This window comes from Aquarana catesbeiana, linkage group LG06, assembly GCF_042186555.1.
Source record: "Aquarana catesbeiana isolate 2022-GZ linkage group LG06, ASM4218655v1, whole genome shotgun sequence".
Lineage (NCBI taxonomy): Eukaryota > Metazoa > Chordata > Amphibia > Anura > Ranidae > Aquarana > Aquarana catesbeiana.
Window position 1 is genome coordinate 35862944 of NC_133329.1, and position 17507 is coordinate 35880450.

General features: G+C 44.5%; 2 protein-coding genes across 5 annotated transcripts in view; one reads left to right on the forward strand and one right to left on the reverse strand.

Moving 5' to 3' along the window:
- Positions 1-17507, reverse strand: part of LOC141148310 (guanylate-binding protein 1-like) — a 1084899-nt gene that overhangs the window by 372731 nt on the left and 694661 nt on the right. The window lies entirely within an intron of this gene.
- The window catches only part of LOC141148309 (guanylate-binding protein 6-like), a 291205-nt gene that overhangs the window by 249247 nt on the left and 24451 nt on the right, over positions 1-17507 (forward strand). For all 4 annotated transcript variants that reach the window (XM_073635616.1, XM_073635620.1, XM_073635613.1 and 1 more), the window contains 2 exons: positions 1808-1910; positions 10392-10585. In XM_073635616.1, the coding sequence (XP_073491717.1) occupies positions 1808-1910; positions 10392-10585 (297 nt within the window). The remainder of the gene's footprint in view (positions 1-1807; positions 1911-10391; positions 10586-17507) is intronic.

Consider the following 17507-nt stretch of genomic DNA (forward strand, 5'->3'; position numbering starts at 1 on the left):
AAACGTTTCTGTTTGGTCATTTTTAAAAAGTTTGGCCTATCCACAACTGGTCAAACTTTTCAGAGGTTCACTCAGCTTTAATAGCTAACAATATAAGGTATGTAATTATATAGATAACTGTATAAGAAGGGAAAGGCATATTTACAGCTCATGCAATGACCAATCCAACACTAGTTTGGTAAACTTCAAAGTAGTTTGGACTCTGAACCTGAACCCCACTGAAATCAATTGGATGTGAAAATTTCAAATTTAAAAAAAAAAATTCTAAGCTAATCGGCAAGAGGGTGTCACAAAATAGCATGGGGAGGTGAGCACTGCCTTGGGGAGCCAATACAAAAAAAAAAAAAAAATACACTCAGCCATGATCAGTGATTTTCTATATGGTTAAAGTGAAACATTGAAAATGTCCAATTCTTTTAAATAACATGCCTTGTGGGGTTCCTTAATCCTTCCCATGAAGGGGCGCATCTCTATTATGTACAAAAAGTGCAGCAGTAGAACTAACATGTACAAGGGAGAAAAATTGAAATTTTGCCAGTAAATGACAGTTCATTGACAGCTCCTTAAAAAAAAAAAAGAATCATACAAGCATACAATTTTTGTCAATTTAAACTGTATTTTTTCTTCTTTTTTAAATGTCACTTTTGCAATAGCACATCCTACAGTAAGAAAGACAAAAACGTACATATTCCCCCTAATATGCGTACTAGATCTCTTTAGTCAGGTATAACTTCTAAAGCGGCATCTCACAGAAAAAAATGCATGTCCCCCCCCCCCCCCCCCTCTGGGTCTAGTATGGAATTTAACACCCTTGATGTCAACTCCCACCGGCCCTTTAAGGGGTTTGTAATGCCAGGAGGTGGGGTTTGTGACCATGTGACTGCCGTGATTGGCTGTCACAGTGGTCACATGATCGGAAAACTCCTCATCGCTAGCAACGATCGGGAGGTTTTCATGAACCACCGCTCACCTTGCCTGGAGTGCACAGGGCGTGTGCTCTCGGCACAGCTCTGTGGATGCTGTTGCATGCAAATATGCAGCCGCTCTGCGCCATGGCTTGGCCATCAAGAGGCAGTATATTTGCGTGCGCTCTGCGCCTAAGTGTTAAAGGGAACTCCATGCAAATAAAATGCATGGGAGGCCCCCTGAAAATCCAGAACCTTAATTTCAGACACTTAATCCAAAATTCCAGACCCTTAATCCAAGCATGCAGCCTGGCTGGTCAGGAAAGGGGGTGGATGAGCGTGCAGCCCCCTCCTGAACCATACCAGGTTCCTCTCCCTCAAAAAACAGGAGCATGGCTGGTGGGTGTGGAGGTCTGTGGGTGGAGGACTTAATCTGGAAGTCTCCTTTAATAATAAGGGGGCTCCAGATACCACCAGATGGAAAATGTAGGGCACCAAAATTCATCTTCAATTTCGAGGCTTGACTTTTTGGGTTTCTTTTTGCTCAGCCCAACCTCATCTTTTATATGTGATGGTAAACATGGTAATATATTCCATTTTTGTGCCCTAAATGTAACTTTTTTTACTGAAAATATATGCTTGATAAACCGTTATGCAAATAGTGTGAAATAAAAAAACTGGAAGTACCAATATTTTATTCTCCATGGTCCCTGCTTTTAGAAAATATATAATGCTTAAGGGTTTTAACTAATCTTCAGGCATAAAATTATTAAAATAGTTTTTTTAACGTGCAAGAAAAATGCAAAAATGGGTTTGTCAACAAAAGAGTTAGACGTTAGACCCAGTCATCCAATAGCTGCAATAATTTACAATACATCTTTGCCTTTGTTCACTCTCTACAGGCAGAAGCGGTGCTTCAGGAATACATGACGTCCAAACAAACTGATGAAATCCTAATAATACAAAAGGACAAGGACCTGAGCAAGGAACAGAGGAAGAAGGAAGGTGAAATATTTGCTCATTGCCACTTACCATGACAATTAGTAGAAAGGATTTTCTAAATTACAGTGCTTGATCCCTTTTTTACTACTACTACTATTATATACATTGGATCTTTGGATTACGAGCATAATCCTTTCCAGGAGAATGCTTGTAATCCAAAGCACTCGCATATCAAAGTGAGTTTCCCCATAGAAGTCAATGGAAATGAAGATAATTAGTTCTGCATTGACTTCTATGGCATGCAATACCTCATGTGGCCAGAGGTTGGGGGGGCGCCGGAGAGCCTCGGAAATACTCAAGGACAGCTCGACTGATCTCAGAAACCCTTGGAAACACTTGGGAAGGGAGTATTTCCGAGTGTTTCCAAGTATTTCCGAGTGTTGCCGAGTATTTCCGAACGGCTCGGAGCGGCTCCCAACCGCTCGGAGTGTCACCGGCACCCCCGCACCTCTGCCCATAAGCAGTACTGCACACCCCATTAGCTTGAATTCTGCTTGTTTTGCGAGACAACACTCGCAAACCGAGTCAGGATTTAAAAAAAAAAAGTTGCTCGTTATTCAAAACTCATAAACCAAGGTTCCACTGTACTTGAAAGGGTGTACTACTATATGTGATTATTTGATGGCTGCATTAGTTTCCTTTCCTCTACTTTTCCCTGGTGATCCTGCCAGTAACACACTTCCTGTTCCATACTGTATCTGTGGAGGATCAGTGTTGTCACTCTAGGTTCCTCTCCTGATTTAGACTTCTCCTCTTACAATGGAACGGAAGGTGGGGGATTGGTGTTCACAGAAGGTAGCTGAGAAACTTATAACATTGTTTGATATTTCAGTTCCATATTCAGTGATAAGGATACTGAATTTCTGGCAAGAACAGGTATTTTCTGCACTACATTATGGTTCTTGGGTTCAGATATACTTTGAATTGAAAATCTGTACTCAGGAGGGTAAAACAACAGTTCACTTAAAGCAGAGTTCCACCCAAAAAGGGAACTTCCGCTTTAAGTACTCATGACCCCCTGACATGCCACATTCGGCATGTCATTTTTTTTTGGGGGGGGGGGGGGGGGACCTAGTTTTCACAGGTACCCAGCTCCCATTTCCTCTCCTGGCACTGCGGCGCTGAGTGGATGTTCACCTCTCCCTCCCTGCAATCTTCTGGGACACGTCACAGGTCCCACAAGATTGCCGGGCCATTCCTAACGCCCTTCCTATGTTTTGAACAACTTTGTTGAAGTCTTTAAACCCTCATTCAGCTCCAATTTGAGAAGGTTAAACACAGATCATAATAGAAGCATCAATGTCAAGCATCTAGCAGGCCTCAGCAGGATTCCCGCAAGCTTCAAGTGCTGCTGAAGTCTTCTGAAGCCTTGTTTAAAGTGACAACCAGCACTCCCATTATGATCTGTGTGTGACCTCCCCAAAATGGGGCTGAATGGTGTTTTAAGTTTCCATATGTCCCCATTTTATAGAGATAGTCTCCAGGTTTGTCTGCGAAAATGGGCTTCCCTGGATTCCTGACCCCTGTACGCTATGCTTTAAACTCTCTTGACCCATAGCAGCATAGGTTCAGGTTTTTTTTTTAACCATACTCTTTTAAGCCCCACCCACTGTTAACACAATGTCAAGCTTTGCTGCATGCTACGCACACCGCATCATTGTCCTTCTCATGACATCCAGGGTATCTTGTCTTTATACCTCCAAAGTCTGCGTATCTCTGAGACCAATTGTTTCAGGGGGTGTTAAAAAGGGAGTGTGAATTTTTGGGTGTGGCTACAAATGAGGGTGTGGTTTTCTGGGTGTGGTCAGTAGGTTGTCCCCTGAATTTATATTGAAAATCTGGTAACCTTATTTAAAAAGCTTCAACAAAGTTGCTTGTAGCTACGAGCTGAAGCCCATATGGGCACAGCCTAATCTTTCTGATTTATGTACCTGTAATGGACAGAGCAGAAGGTTTAAGTTTGCTTCCTATAACAAGGCCAAGAGGTAAAAAATTGTATTTATTTTTACATTTATTGGGGTCCATTCACTAATGTTTACTGCATGTGATAATGCATTCATGTGACTCATTTTCATAAATTACCACATGCGCTAAATTAAGTCCAAATCATACCGCTAAATGAAAAATATAAGTAAATTTCATTTAACCACTTGCCGACCGGGCCATAGCCAAATGACGGCTACAGCGTGGTCGGATAACTCTGGGAGGGCGTTATATGGTGTCCTCCCAGAAAGACGCTCCCACGCGCCCCCATGCATCCGGGAATGTCCGTGACCGCCGGGTCTTCAAAACCCGGCGCCTCACGTATCGGGGTAAAGGACAATGAAAGTGGCCTTTTACCACGTGATCACTCAATCCAATGACGGAGTGATCACTTGTCAACAAACCAGGGCATGTCTGGTTCGGCTCCTCCCCTCTCCCCACACCAATCGGTAAAGTGTGTGAGGAGAGGAAGGAGCCGGGTGCAGCAGTGCTGTAGGCTGAATCTGAAGTGCCCACAGCACTGATCTGTGCCCATCCATGGCTCATCCATCCTCATTCATGTCCATCCATGCTTCATCCATGGCTCGTCCATCCCCATCCATGGCTCATCCATCCAAATACATGGCTCATTCATGCTCATCCATCCTCATTTATGCTCATCCATCCCCATCCATGCCACACCAGTGCTCATCCGTGCCACATCCATGTCACATCAGTGTTCATCCGTGCCACATCCATGCCACATCAGTTCTCATTCATGCCACATCAGTGTTCATCTGTGCCACATCCAAGCCACATCAATGCTCATCCATGCCACATCCATGTCAAAAGTGTAATAGGTAGTCAAATTAGATTTAAAAATGTATGTTCCTGACGGTGCTCCCTGCCTGTTGGGCCTCTCTATGTGGCCAGGCTGTGGAAAAGTCTCACATGTGGTATCGCCATACAGGAGTAGCAGAATGTATTTTGGGGGGTCATTTTTGCTATGTACATGCTATGTGTTAGAAATATCTTTTAATCTAACAATTTTGTGTAAAAAAAATGCGTTTTAATTTTCTTTCAACATTTTCCAAAAACTTGTGGAAAAAAATGACATGTTCAAAAGACTCATTATGCCTCATAGATTATACTTTGGGGTGTTTACTTTGCAAAATGGGGTCTTTTTTTGGGCACTTCCATTGTCCTAGTGCTCCAGGGCCTTCAAAATTGTGTGAGAGTCTAGAAATTAGATGTGTAATTTATATCCCTATAACACCTGACGGTGCTCCCTGCATGTTGGGCCTCTCTATGTGGCCAGGCTGCGTAAAAGTCTCACACATGTGGTATCGTCATACTCAGGAGAAGTAGCAGAATGTGTTTTGAGGTGTAGTTACAAGTATGCATATTCTGTGTGAGAGAAATCACCTGTCAATATAAAAATTATGTGAAAGATAAAAATAAATAAAAAAAATCTTCATTTTGAAAAGAATTGTGGGAAAAATTACAACTTCAAAAAACTCATCATGCTTACATATTACTAAATACCTTGGAATGTCTGGGAGGAAGGGGGTTTAAGTGCCCAGTGGGCAAGTGGTTAAAAAGCTCTTAAGTCCAATTAACAAATGGACCAGAGAGTAAAAAAAATACAATATTTACCAACAGGGTTTTGCTGGTGGTATTAAATGCGGTATTTGTCAAAAAACAGGGTGGGGGCCCACAATGTTTTTTCGACAAATAGATGGTTTCTAAGAAGGGGGCTGGGAAGCCAGCCTCGGCATCCTTAACAATGGGTTCACAGCTGAATGTGAACAAACATGCCAACTTTAATAATGATGAAAACAAAACAGTGTGGCCCCCCAAAAATCCATACTAGACTCTTATCCGAGATTGCCCTCAACATAGGGGAAACACCTTGTCCCTGTGTTGATGACGACAAAGGCCTCATCCCCTCAACCCTGGCCGGTGGTTTTGGGGGTCTGCGGGAAGGGGCTTATCGGAATATGAAAACTCCCTTTAGCAAGGGGGACCCCAGATCTCACCCTCCCCACCTATTTGAATGAGTATGGTGTACATTGTACCCCTGCCCATTCACCAAAAAAGTTTCAAAGTTATAAAAACAGAGAGACAGTTCTTGACATTTCCTTTATTAAAAAGTAAAAAAAAACAGTGTCCCCCAATGACAATCATGGCGCCCGCACACCACCAAAACCCGAAAAACAAAAAAATAAAAAGAGCTCCACTTGCAAGGACGGCTGGCCGCCGAATGCCTCCTCCACCATTTGACAGTTCTTATATAGGTAAGGGGGGGCCACCTGTCGATGTCACCTGGTGGCACCGTATTTTTTGTGATGTCATGGACCGGTGCATGCTGTGTCTGTGATGTCACAAGGGGCGGTGCCACCAGGTAACATCGCTAGGTGGCCAGCCATTACCTATATAAAAACTGTCAAACGGCGGAGGAGGCATTCAGTGGCCAGAGGTCCTCGCAAGTGGAGCTCTTTTTATATATATATTTTTTGTTTTTCGGGTTCCGGTGGTGCGCATGGGGGTTACTGTTTTTTTTATTTTTTTTAAAAAGGAATTGTCAAAAACTGTCTCTGAGTTTTTATTACTTTTTTACAACTTTTTTGTTGAATGGATAGGGGTACAATGTACCCCATACTCATTCACATAGGGAGGGACTGGAATCCGGGGGGCTTGTTAAAGGGGGCTTCCAAATTCAGATAAGCCTCTGCCCGCAGAACCCCACAACAACCGTCCAGGGTTGTGGGCATGATGTCCCATAAACATAGGGACAAGGTGCTTTGGGTGAGGGGGCAGAGCCCCCCCGCCCCAAAGCACCCACCCCCCATGTTAAGGGCATGTGGCTTGGCATGGTGGCATGTGGCCTGGCCTGCCGGGCTGCATGCTCAGATAAGGGTCTGGTATGCATTGGTGAGTGGATCCACTGACAGCTGATGAGTCATCTGTTGTTAAGGACTCAGCCGTCGGCTTCCCAGCCCGCTCCTTAGCAACCAACTCAATGCTGTAAATTACTGCATTAACCACATGCCGACCGGGCCATACCCGAAAGACGGCTACAGCGCGGTCGGGTTATCCTGGGTGGACGTCCCTGGGACGTCCTCCCAGAATCCTGCTCTCGCGCGCCCCCTGGGGCGCCCATCCGAGAACATCCGTGACCGCCGGGTCCAGAGGACCCGGCACATCACGGTAAACTGTAAACAGCCGCTGATCGCGGCCGTTTACCATGTGATCGCTCCGTCAAATGACGGAGCGATCACATGTAAACAAACCGGCGTCATGTCATGACGCCGGTTCCTCCCTCCCCTCTCTGTACCGATCGGTACAGAGGGGGAGGAGAGGGGGAGGGATCAGATGGTAGCAGCGTTGTGGGCTGCATCTGTAGTGCCCACAACGCTGCAGTGCTCAGTGACAAATACAATCACATGCAGCCATCCATCCATGCTCAGCCATCCCTCCATATTATAGTGCGATGCAATACCCAGGAATACCCTGCAATACTCTGCAATACCCCACAATACTCTGCAATACCCTGCAATACTCTGCAATACCCCACAATACTCTGCAATACCCCACAATACCCTGCAATACTCTGCAATACCGTGCCATACTCTGCAATACCCCACAATACTCTGCAATACCCCACAATACCCTGCAATACCCCACAATACCCTGCAATACTCTGCAATACCCCGCAATACTCTGCAATACCCCATAATACTCTGCAATACCCCGCAATATCCTGCACTACTCCGAAACACCCCGCAATACTCTGCACTACTCCGAAACACCCCACAATACTCTGCACTACCTTGCAAGACTCTGCACTACTCCGCAACACCCTGCAATACTTTGCACTACTCCATAACACCCCGCAATACTCTGCAACACCCTGCAATACTCTGCCATACCCTGCAATACCCTGCACTACTCCGCAACACCCCGCAGTACTCTGCACTACTCTGCAACACCCCGCAATACTCTGCAACACCCTGAAATACTCTGCAACACTCTGCAACACCCCGAAATACTCTGCAACACCCCACAATACTTTGCAACACCCCGCAATACTCTGAAACACCCCGCAATACTCTGCACTACTCCGCAACACCCTGCAATACTCTACAATACCCCGCAATACTCTGCAATACCCCGCAACACCCCGCAATACTCTGCAACACCCCGGAATACTCTGCAACACCCCGGAATACTCTGCAACACCCCGCAATACTCCGCAACACCCCGCACTACTCTGCAATACACAGTCATACCCAGTCATACTCTACAATACCCAGCCATACTCACCCATGCCCAGTCATACCCAGCCATGCTCAGCCATGCTCTGCCATGCCCAGCCATGCTCAGCCATACTCAGCCATACTCGGCTGTACTCGGCCTCTGTATGTGGCCAGGCTGTGGAAGTCTCACACATGTGGTATCGCCGTACTCAGGAGGAGTAGGAGAATCTATTTAGGGGTGTCATTTTTGGTATGTACATGCTATGTGTTAGAAATGTTATAAATGGACAACTTTGTGTTAAAAAAAAAAAGTGTTTTAACAACTTCCCGCCCGCCGTCATAGGACGTCATTGACTTTGTGCGGGGATATCTGAATGATGCCTGCAGCTACAGGCATCATTCAGATATCAGCTTTTTCAGCTGGCGATTCTCTACACCATAAGAATGATCATAGCTGCTGTTACACTGCTTGATCGTTCTTATGGGAGGCGGAAGGGGACATCCCCCCTTCCCGCCGCCCTGCGATGCTTCTACCGACTCAACGCTACGATCAAAGCCAGGATCGTTTTTTTTTTATTTCAGGCTTCCCAGCCTAGAGGTGAGATGTGGGGTCTTATTGACCCCATATCTCACTGTAAAGAGGACCTGTCATGCCATATTCCGATTACAAGGGATGTTTACATTCCTTGTAATAGGAATAAAAGTGATCAAAATTTTTTTTTTTTTGGAAAAAAGTGTCAAACTAAAATAAATAAAGTAAAAAGAACAATAAAAAGATTTTTTTTTTTTAAAGCGCTCCTGTCCGTGTGTTTGCATGCAGAAGCGAATGCACATGTAAGTCCCGCCCACATATGAAAACGGTGTTCAAACCACACATGTGAGGTATCGCTGCGATCGGTAGAGCGAGAGCAATAATTTTGGCCCTAGACCTCCTCTGTAACTCAAAACATGTAACCAGTAAAAAAATTTAAAGCGTTGCCTATGGGGATTTTTAAGTAGCGAAGTTTGGCGCCATTCCACGAGCGTGTGCAATTTTGAAGGGTGACATGTTAGGTACCTATTTACTCGGTGTAACTTCATCTTTCACATTATGCAAAAACATTGGGCCAACTTTACTATTTTGGTTTTTTTTTTAAGCACAAAACTGTTTTTTTTCCCAAAAAAAAACGTTCAAAAAATTGCTGCGCAAATATCGTGCGAGATAAATATTTGCAACAACCACCATTATATTCTCTAGGGTCTTTGCTAAAAAAAACATATATAATGTTTTTGGGTTCTATGTAATTTTCTAGTAAATAATTGATGATTTTTACATGTAGGAGAGAAATGTCAGAATTGGCCTGGGTGCTCCAGAACGCCTGAAGGTGTTCCATGCATGTTGGGCCTCTGTATGTGGCCACGCTGTGTAAAAGTCTCACACATGTGGTATTGCCATACTCAGGAGTAATAGCAGAATGTGTTTTGGGGTGTAATTTGTGGTATGCATATGCTGTGTGTGAGGAATAACCTGCTAATATGACAATTTTGTAAAAAAAAAAAAAAAAAGAAAAAAAAATCTTGATTTTGCAAAGAATTGTGGGAAAAAATGACAACTTCAAAAAACTCACCATGCCTCTTACTAAATACCATGAAATATCTTCTTTCCAAAAAGGGGTCATTTGGGGGGTATTTGTACTTTTCTGGCATTTTAGGGTCTCAAGAATATAGATAGGCCGTCAGTACTTCAGGTGTGATCAATTTTCAGATATTGACACCATAGCTTTTGGACTCTATAACTTTCACAAAGACCAAATAATATACACCGATCTGTACTTATTTTTACCAAAGATATGTAGCAGTATAAATTGTGGCCAAAATTTACGAAGAAAAATTACTAATTTGCTAAATTTTATAACGGAAACAAAGAAAATTTCATTTATTTTACAGAATTTTCAGTGTTTTTTCTTTTATAGCACAAAAAATAAAAAACCCAATGGTGATTAAATACCACCAAAAGAAAACTCTATTTGTGTGAAAAAAAGGACAAAAATTTTATATGGGTACAGTGTTGCATGACTGAGTAATTGTCATTCAAAATGTGAGAGCACCGAAAGCTGCAAATTGGTCTGGTTAGGAAGGGGGTTTAAGTGCCCAGTTGTCAAGTAGTTAAATAATGCAGTAATTAACTCAAAATTCTTAGTGAATTGCACTTTCACAACTGATTTGCCGCAAGCATTATTTTACTGCATTTTGAATTGACCCCATTGTTTGCTTTGTTTGTCAGAGGAAAACGCTAGAAAACAAATAGAGGAAATGCATGAAAAAATTCAACAAATGCAAGAAGAGCACTGGAGACAGATATTAAATGAAGAAAGAGAGAACTACGAGAGGACTATTGAACAGTTAAAGCATAAGATGGAGGAAGAGAGAATACGGATGGAGGAGAAAATGGAACAAGTCCTCAGAGAGAAGGCAATGGTAATACTAATTAGTTTAATTTGCTACCTAATTTATTCAAATACACTGTATTTTAAAACCTATTTTCACTTTTTGTCCAAAAAACATGTTCCGAATCAAAACTAGAATATGAATGCATCACTAGTACAATGGTTTTATATAATAATGGAGTGTCTGTTTTCTGTGTGGTAGTTGTAGTGCCCAAAAACGAATTCAGTGCACGTGAGAAGCTAATCCTAAGTAAATACTACACAACCAAACTTTGTGGAAAACTTCACCTACCTAGATGGCCAAAAGTGGATTTCCCTTCAAATCATTAAGGTCAGGTGATTCCAGTAAAGGCTCCTGTTAATGTGGCAGCATGCAAAGACATTTTAGACAATTATGTGCTTCTAACCTTGTGACAACAGTTTTGGGAATGGCCCCTTTTTGGTCCCAGTGTTATTATGTCCCTGTACACTATAGGCGTGCCCACGGGGTGTGCCGGGTGTGCCTGGGCACACCCTAATCACTCCAAGCTGTCTCCAAAGATCTGCCCCAAAATGTTGCATATAACAGTGTGTAGCCTGCGCTGGCAGGTAGCCCAGGCAGCAGATCATGAAACTTGCCAGAGCCGCTGTGCTGAGTGTGTGAACTGGCAGTGCGGTAATGTCACTGCTTGCAGTGAGAAAGACCATCTGTCAAAACTGAGCTGTGTTTTCGGGGGTGGGCGGCCGAACAGCTGTCAAACACCAGCCAATGGGAAGGGGGCTGGGCGGGCTGCTTTATGTGGCTCCGCCCCTTTCTTAAGCAACCCAATCATTGGCTGGTGGTTGTTAGCTCCTCGGTCCTGCCCACCCCCGACATTGCGGCTGTGTTGTGACAGTTGGTCTTTCTCCCATTACATGACAGTGTCACACACAACGGCTCTAGCAAGCCTCACTACCTCTCCCCAATCAGTGCCACTCTGTGCTGACAATCAGCGCCACTCTGTGCTGACAATCACTGCCAATCTGTGCTGCCAATCAGTGCCACTCTGTGCTGCCAATCGGTGCCAATCTGTGCTGACACTCAGTTCTGCCAATCTGTACTGCCAATCGGTGCCACTCTGTGCTAACAATCACTGCCAATCTGTGGTGCCAATCAGTGCCACTCTGTGCTGCCAATCGGTGCCAATCTGTGCTGACACTCAGTTCTGCCAATCTGTACTGCCAATCGGTGCCACTCTGTGCTAACAATCACTGCCAATCTGTGGTGCCAATCATTGCCACTCTGTGCTGCCAATCGGTGCCAATCTGTGCTGACACTGACAATTAGTTCTGCCAATCTGTGCTGCCAATCAGTGCCACTCTGTGCTGCCAATCGGTGCCAATCTGTGCTGACAATCAGTTCTGCCACTCTGTGCTGACAATCAGTGCCACTCTGTGCTGACAATCAGTGCTGCCAATCTGTGCTGACAATCATTGCTGCCAGTGTCCATCAGTGCTGCCAATCAGTGCAAATCTGTGCTGACAATCTGTGCCCAGTGCTGCCAATCAGTGCCCATCAGTGCTGCCTATCAGTGCCCATCAGTGTTGCCAATCAGAGCCAATCAGTGCTGCCAATCAGAGCCCATCAGTGCTGCCAATCAGAGCCCATCAGTGCTGTCAATCATTGGCCATCAGTGCTGCCTATCAGGGCCCAGCAGTGCCCAACAGTGCGGCCTATCGGTGCTGCCTATCGGTGCCAATCAGTGCTGCCATAATACTGGTCTCTGTGATATGCATCTTTATATATAATACACATCAGTTTGAAAACAAGACATAATAGAAACTTAGCAGGGCTGGCGGAAACCCCTTTATGGATAATTGCAATACAAATTAACTTCAAGTGCAACAACTTTTTAGCTGGGAGGTTCACATCATTATACTTTGGAATTTTTGTTTTTTAAATTGTTACACTGACTTAATGTTATATGTTTTAGTTACTATTATAATGTAAATTATTGCACTTGAAGTTAATTTTCCACCACCCTTCCTAAGTCCATGTCTTTATGGACATTGCTTTGTGCTCTGGTGCGCAGTCATGTTGGGACAGGAAGGGGCCATCCCCAAACTCCTCCCACAAAGTTGGGAGCATGAAATTGTCCAAAACTAAGGGGCCAAGCCCAACCCCTGAAAAACAACCCCACACCATAATCCCCTCCCCCCCACACCATAATCCCCCGTCTCCCAAATGATTTAGACCAGTGCACAAAGCAAGATCCATAAAGATATGGATGAGTGAGTTTGGGGTGGAGGAACTTGACTGGCCTGCACAGAGTCCTGACCTCAACCCGATAGAACACCTTTGGGATAAATTAGAGTGGAGACTGCGAGCCAGACCTTCTTGTCCAACATCAGTGCCTGACCTCACAAATGCCCTTCTGGAAGAATGGTCAAACATTCCCATAGACACACTCCTAAACCTTGTGGACAGCCTTCCCAGAAGAGGTGAAGCTGTTATAGCTGCAAAGTGTGGGCCAACTCAATATTGAATCCTACATGCGTGTAAAGGCAGGTGTCCCAATACTTTTGACAATATAATGTGTGTGTAGCAATAACACTTGGTGAAGCTGCTGGTTTAAGCGGGCTTGTTACCTTCAATCTTCTTCCCTTTGTTTCACCGGCACCGGGTCTAGGGTTCCGTTGAGTTTACCTCCGGACGATATAAGCACCAACACTTGAGTATGTTTTTAATGCTTTATTCAACAGTCAACGAAAGAAGTAACAGGAAAGAGGTAGAAAGGGAACTGCAGGGAAAACTCAAATACCTTCTGTAAGATCCTTTGTGAATGTCCTTTAGAATTTAGCTTTGTAATCGGATGCGATCCCCTTTGCGGGACGCAATCTTTGCTCGCCTGGATAGGCCTCTCTCACTTGCCTAGCAGCCAGTACGCAGCACGAACAAAAGTCTCTGCCACAGACTTGTTTAAGATGAACTAGTATAATCCTCTGCCACAGGATGCATGAGTGTTGTAATGAACTTCAGACACAGTACTTCAACCTTGAAGCCGACCCGGCAATACTATGCTGTAAAGTAACTTTAGGATACGTCCTCCAACCGAGTTACCAGGCCCCTCTCCAGACCAGCACTCTGTGTGATCCTTCCATGAGGGGTCCTCCCCTGGGATATCCTCGGCTGTCCAGCTTCTTTCCTTTGGATAGACAGCTCAGGACCATTCCTTGGCTGCTGTGGTAGGCCTCAGACAAGCTTCTGAACCCACCCCTGCGCCGGAGCGGCGTGGGTCTCCAAGACAGAGGACCACGAGGTAGCACTCTAACGCGTACCTATCGGCCAGGAGGGCCAGCAGGTGGCTGTAAAACGAACCCCAAAAAATGACGTCTGTCCCATAAATACTCTCCCCCAGAATGCAACTCGGAGGACCACCCCCACCTTGTTTAAGATGAACTAGTATAATCCTCTGCCACAGGATGCATGAGTGTTGTAATGAACTTCAGACACAGTACTTGAACCTTGAAGCCGACCCGGCAATACTATGCTGTAAAGTAACTTTAGGATACATCCTCCAACCGAGTCACCAGGCCCCTCTCCAGACCAGCACTCTGCGTGATCCTTCCATGAGGGGTCCTCCCCTGGGATATCCTCGGCTGTCCAGCTTCATCCCTTTGGATAGACAGCTCAGGACCATTCCTTGGCTGCTGTGGTAGGCCTCAGACAAGCTTCTGAACCCACCCCTGCGCCGGAGCGGCGTGGGTCTCCAAGACGGAGGACCACGAGGTAGAACTCTAGCGCATACCTGTCGGCCAGGAGGGCCGTAAAACGAACCCCAAAAAATGGCATCTGTCCCATAAATACTCTCCCACAGAATGCAACTCGGAGGACCACCCCCCGCGAGTTGTCTCCGGGATAGAAAAGCACCCATATGCTTCGACACGTTGCCTTTCCAACACCAGCCAATGGTAACAACGACACCCACAGGCTTAGTATAGAAGTACACGCAACGTCAGCCAAGCTGGAACAGAGGCAAATCTAAATTCTTATGGCGAGCAATTTACTAAATTTACCTATTCAATGGTAGATCGTAAATCTACCAGCGCTACATGTGTATCATATTATATATGTACACGTATGTGTGTTTGAGCTTTGGGGTGCACACCCTAGTGCAATAGGCTACGCACGCCTATGCTGTACACAAAGCCAACTTCATAAGCAAATGGTTTGGTGAGCTTGTTGTAGAGAAATTGGATTGGGAAATGGCAGAGGGAGACACAGAGGATCCTGGAGAAAGTAGAGTGGCCTGCACAGAGCCCTGGCCTCAACACTACTGAAGAACTTTAAGATGAGATGGAACTCAAGCCAGGACTTTTCATCCAACATCAGGATCTAACCTCAAAAAGCCCTTTTACCTGAAAATTCGAACAGGTACACTCCAAAATCTTATGGAAAGTCTTCTCAGAACAGTGTGTGTGTGCGTTGAGGAATGGACGGGGGATAGGCAATTTAAAAATACTAATTCCCTTGGTTTTGGAATGGGATGTCCAGCAAGCTTTCTCCTTTCTCTCCTTTTATTACCATGGCCGCTTATGATTTTGGTGAATTTCACACTCAGAAACTTTCTTCCAACATTGTAAATAATTGAAAGTCATTTTACCACAAAGTGGTACTGTGGATATGAAAACTAGATAAAAGTTCCATGGCCCTATAAATTGAATTTTAAAAGATAAGTCGGCAGATGATGGACTTTATAGACATAACACAGATGTATATAAAAAATATTAATTTATTACAGAAAACATATTAAGCGCACTACCCCCGTAGGAGCTGCTAATAGTTCGTTCCTTTCCACCAGTGTGTTCCATTGCCCCCCCCACTTCCCTGCATTGATAACACCGCAAACAGTCTTGAATGAAGAACAATAACTTTATTCCTTCCATGAGCACGTTGCTGAAAGAATATGAAACAAATCTTCTAGAGATATGAGCTGCCTTATTCACTTGGTTCCTGTAATGGTCTGCAAATCTTCTCCCTCCTGTTTACTACCATTTCCCAACCGCACAGTATCTCCAAGTTAAGTCCCAAGAACTATACTCTGAATAGAGTTCTTGGATAGACTGATGGAATTTCCCCCCGGGTGATCCTCAGCACCCTCAGTCTTTGAAAATACTGCTTCCCTGGGTATGCACTCACGTGTACATTTGAGCGACCGTCCATGATTGCTATACTCGGGTCCTCTCCCAGTTTTCCTTATTTTCTGTTGGTAATAGCAGCCTCTCCTTTTTAGATGTTGCAGATTCTTACTGTAATCTCCTCCATCTCTCCTCCTGTGAAGGCATGTTTCCCTCCCCGGAGGGGAGAGTTCTTAAGCTGCACCAGCTTCTACATACTGTCTTCCTTTGCTGTTCTCTTCCCATCAGCAAGCCACAGCCCCCGTGGAGCATGTGACCCACAGTTATATAGGCCTGTAAACCCCTGCCCATACAAATTAATGATAGGCTCAGGGTGATCCATTCAACTAACTACATCCTGTGTTAAAACAACCTGTCCTCCAGCACCTCTCACTGGTCAGACAAGGTGTCACTTTTGACAGAATGCAGGTGGTCACACCCCCACTCTACACTGTCATACCTCCCCACCAAAACAAACCCAGCCAGGCTTAAACCAAAGCAGGGTAATGGCTGGAATTTTTACCTGAACTCTTACCCTAACTAAACTATCTAGCACACACCTAAGTAGGTGGGCGCTACACATACAAAACAAATTCATTGGCTATTCATAAATATGCCTTAAAACAAGAATAACACACCACCTGTATATCAAATATGTGGTATAATTTACTTAGAATAGGGGACCCATAGGTCACTTTCCAATAGTTGATGCACTAGCATAGAAAATGAAAGAGGCGGAGTGTCATAACACAGCTCAGCTTGACATGTTGTGTGTCAAACCATCAAAATGAAAAATTACTTTAAATATAGTGCCTGGGGGGGGGGGGCCTGTCTGTAATGTGGCACATATGTACCATGTATAGAGCCTGCTGCAGCAATAATGACCTTTTATAAAGCCAAAAAAATGACAATTTTCCATTCAAGCTTTATTTATTTTATAAACAACGGCTTGGGGAGCCAGTCTGTATGACGAGGCCACAATGTAGTGCACTCGGAACAAGATTCAAGATTTTTTGGATAAATTCTGGTGTCTGTTTCGCAGACTTTGGATAGAAGTAACAGGTGCAGAAAAATTAGGCTTTGTGTGTAGGTGGTACCTTCATACACCGTATTCCTATAGAGCAGGGGTCCCCAACCACCAGTCCGTGGCCCGCTACGAGACTATGGCCTCTCTGCAGCCAGGCCACAGGTGTGGCCGGCATGAGAGAGCCGGGCGGACGGCCGTCATGAGAGAGCCAGGCAGGCGGCCAGCATGAGAGTGCCCGGTGAGCGACATCCCCAAAAAGACTTGCAGCTGTAATTGCAGCGAAAGAAGATTCTACAAATTATTGACGCAGGGTGGATGAATACAAATGCATGCCACACTTTTCACATATTTATTTGTAAAAAATGATAAAAAACATTTATAATTTTCCTTCCACTTTACAGTTACGTGCCACTTTGTGTTGGTCTATCCCATAAAATCCCAATAAAATACATTTACGTTTTTGGTTGTCACATGACAAAATGTGGAAAATTTCAAGGGGTAGGAATACTTTTTCAAGGCACTGTACTGAGTTAAATGTTCAGTAACGCACTGATATATACTTCAGTAAACGTGCAGTTACGCTCTCAAATGTACTGCGTTGAATGTGCAGTAACGCACTGATATATACTGCATTAATGGTGCAGTAACACACTGATATATACTGCATTAAACGTACAGTGACACACTGATATGTTCTACGTTAACCACTTCAGCTCTGGAAGGTTTTACCCACTTCCTGACCAGGCCATTTTTTTTTTTGCGAATCGGCACTGCGTTGCTTTAACTGACA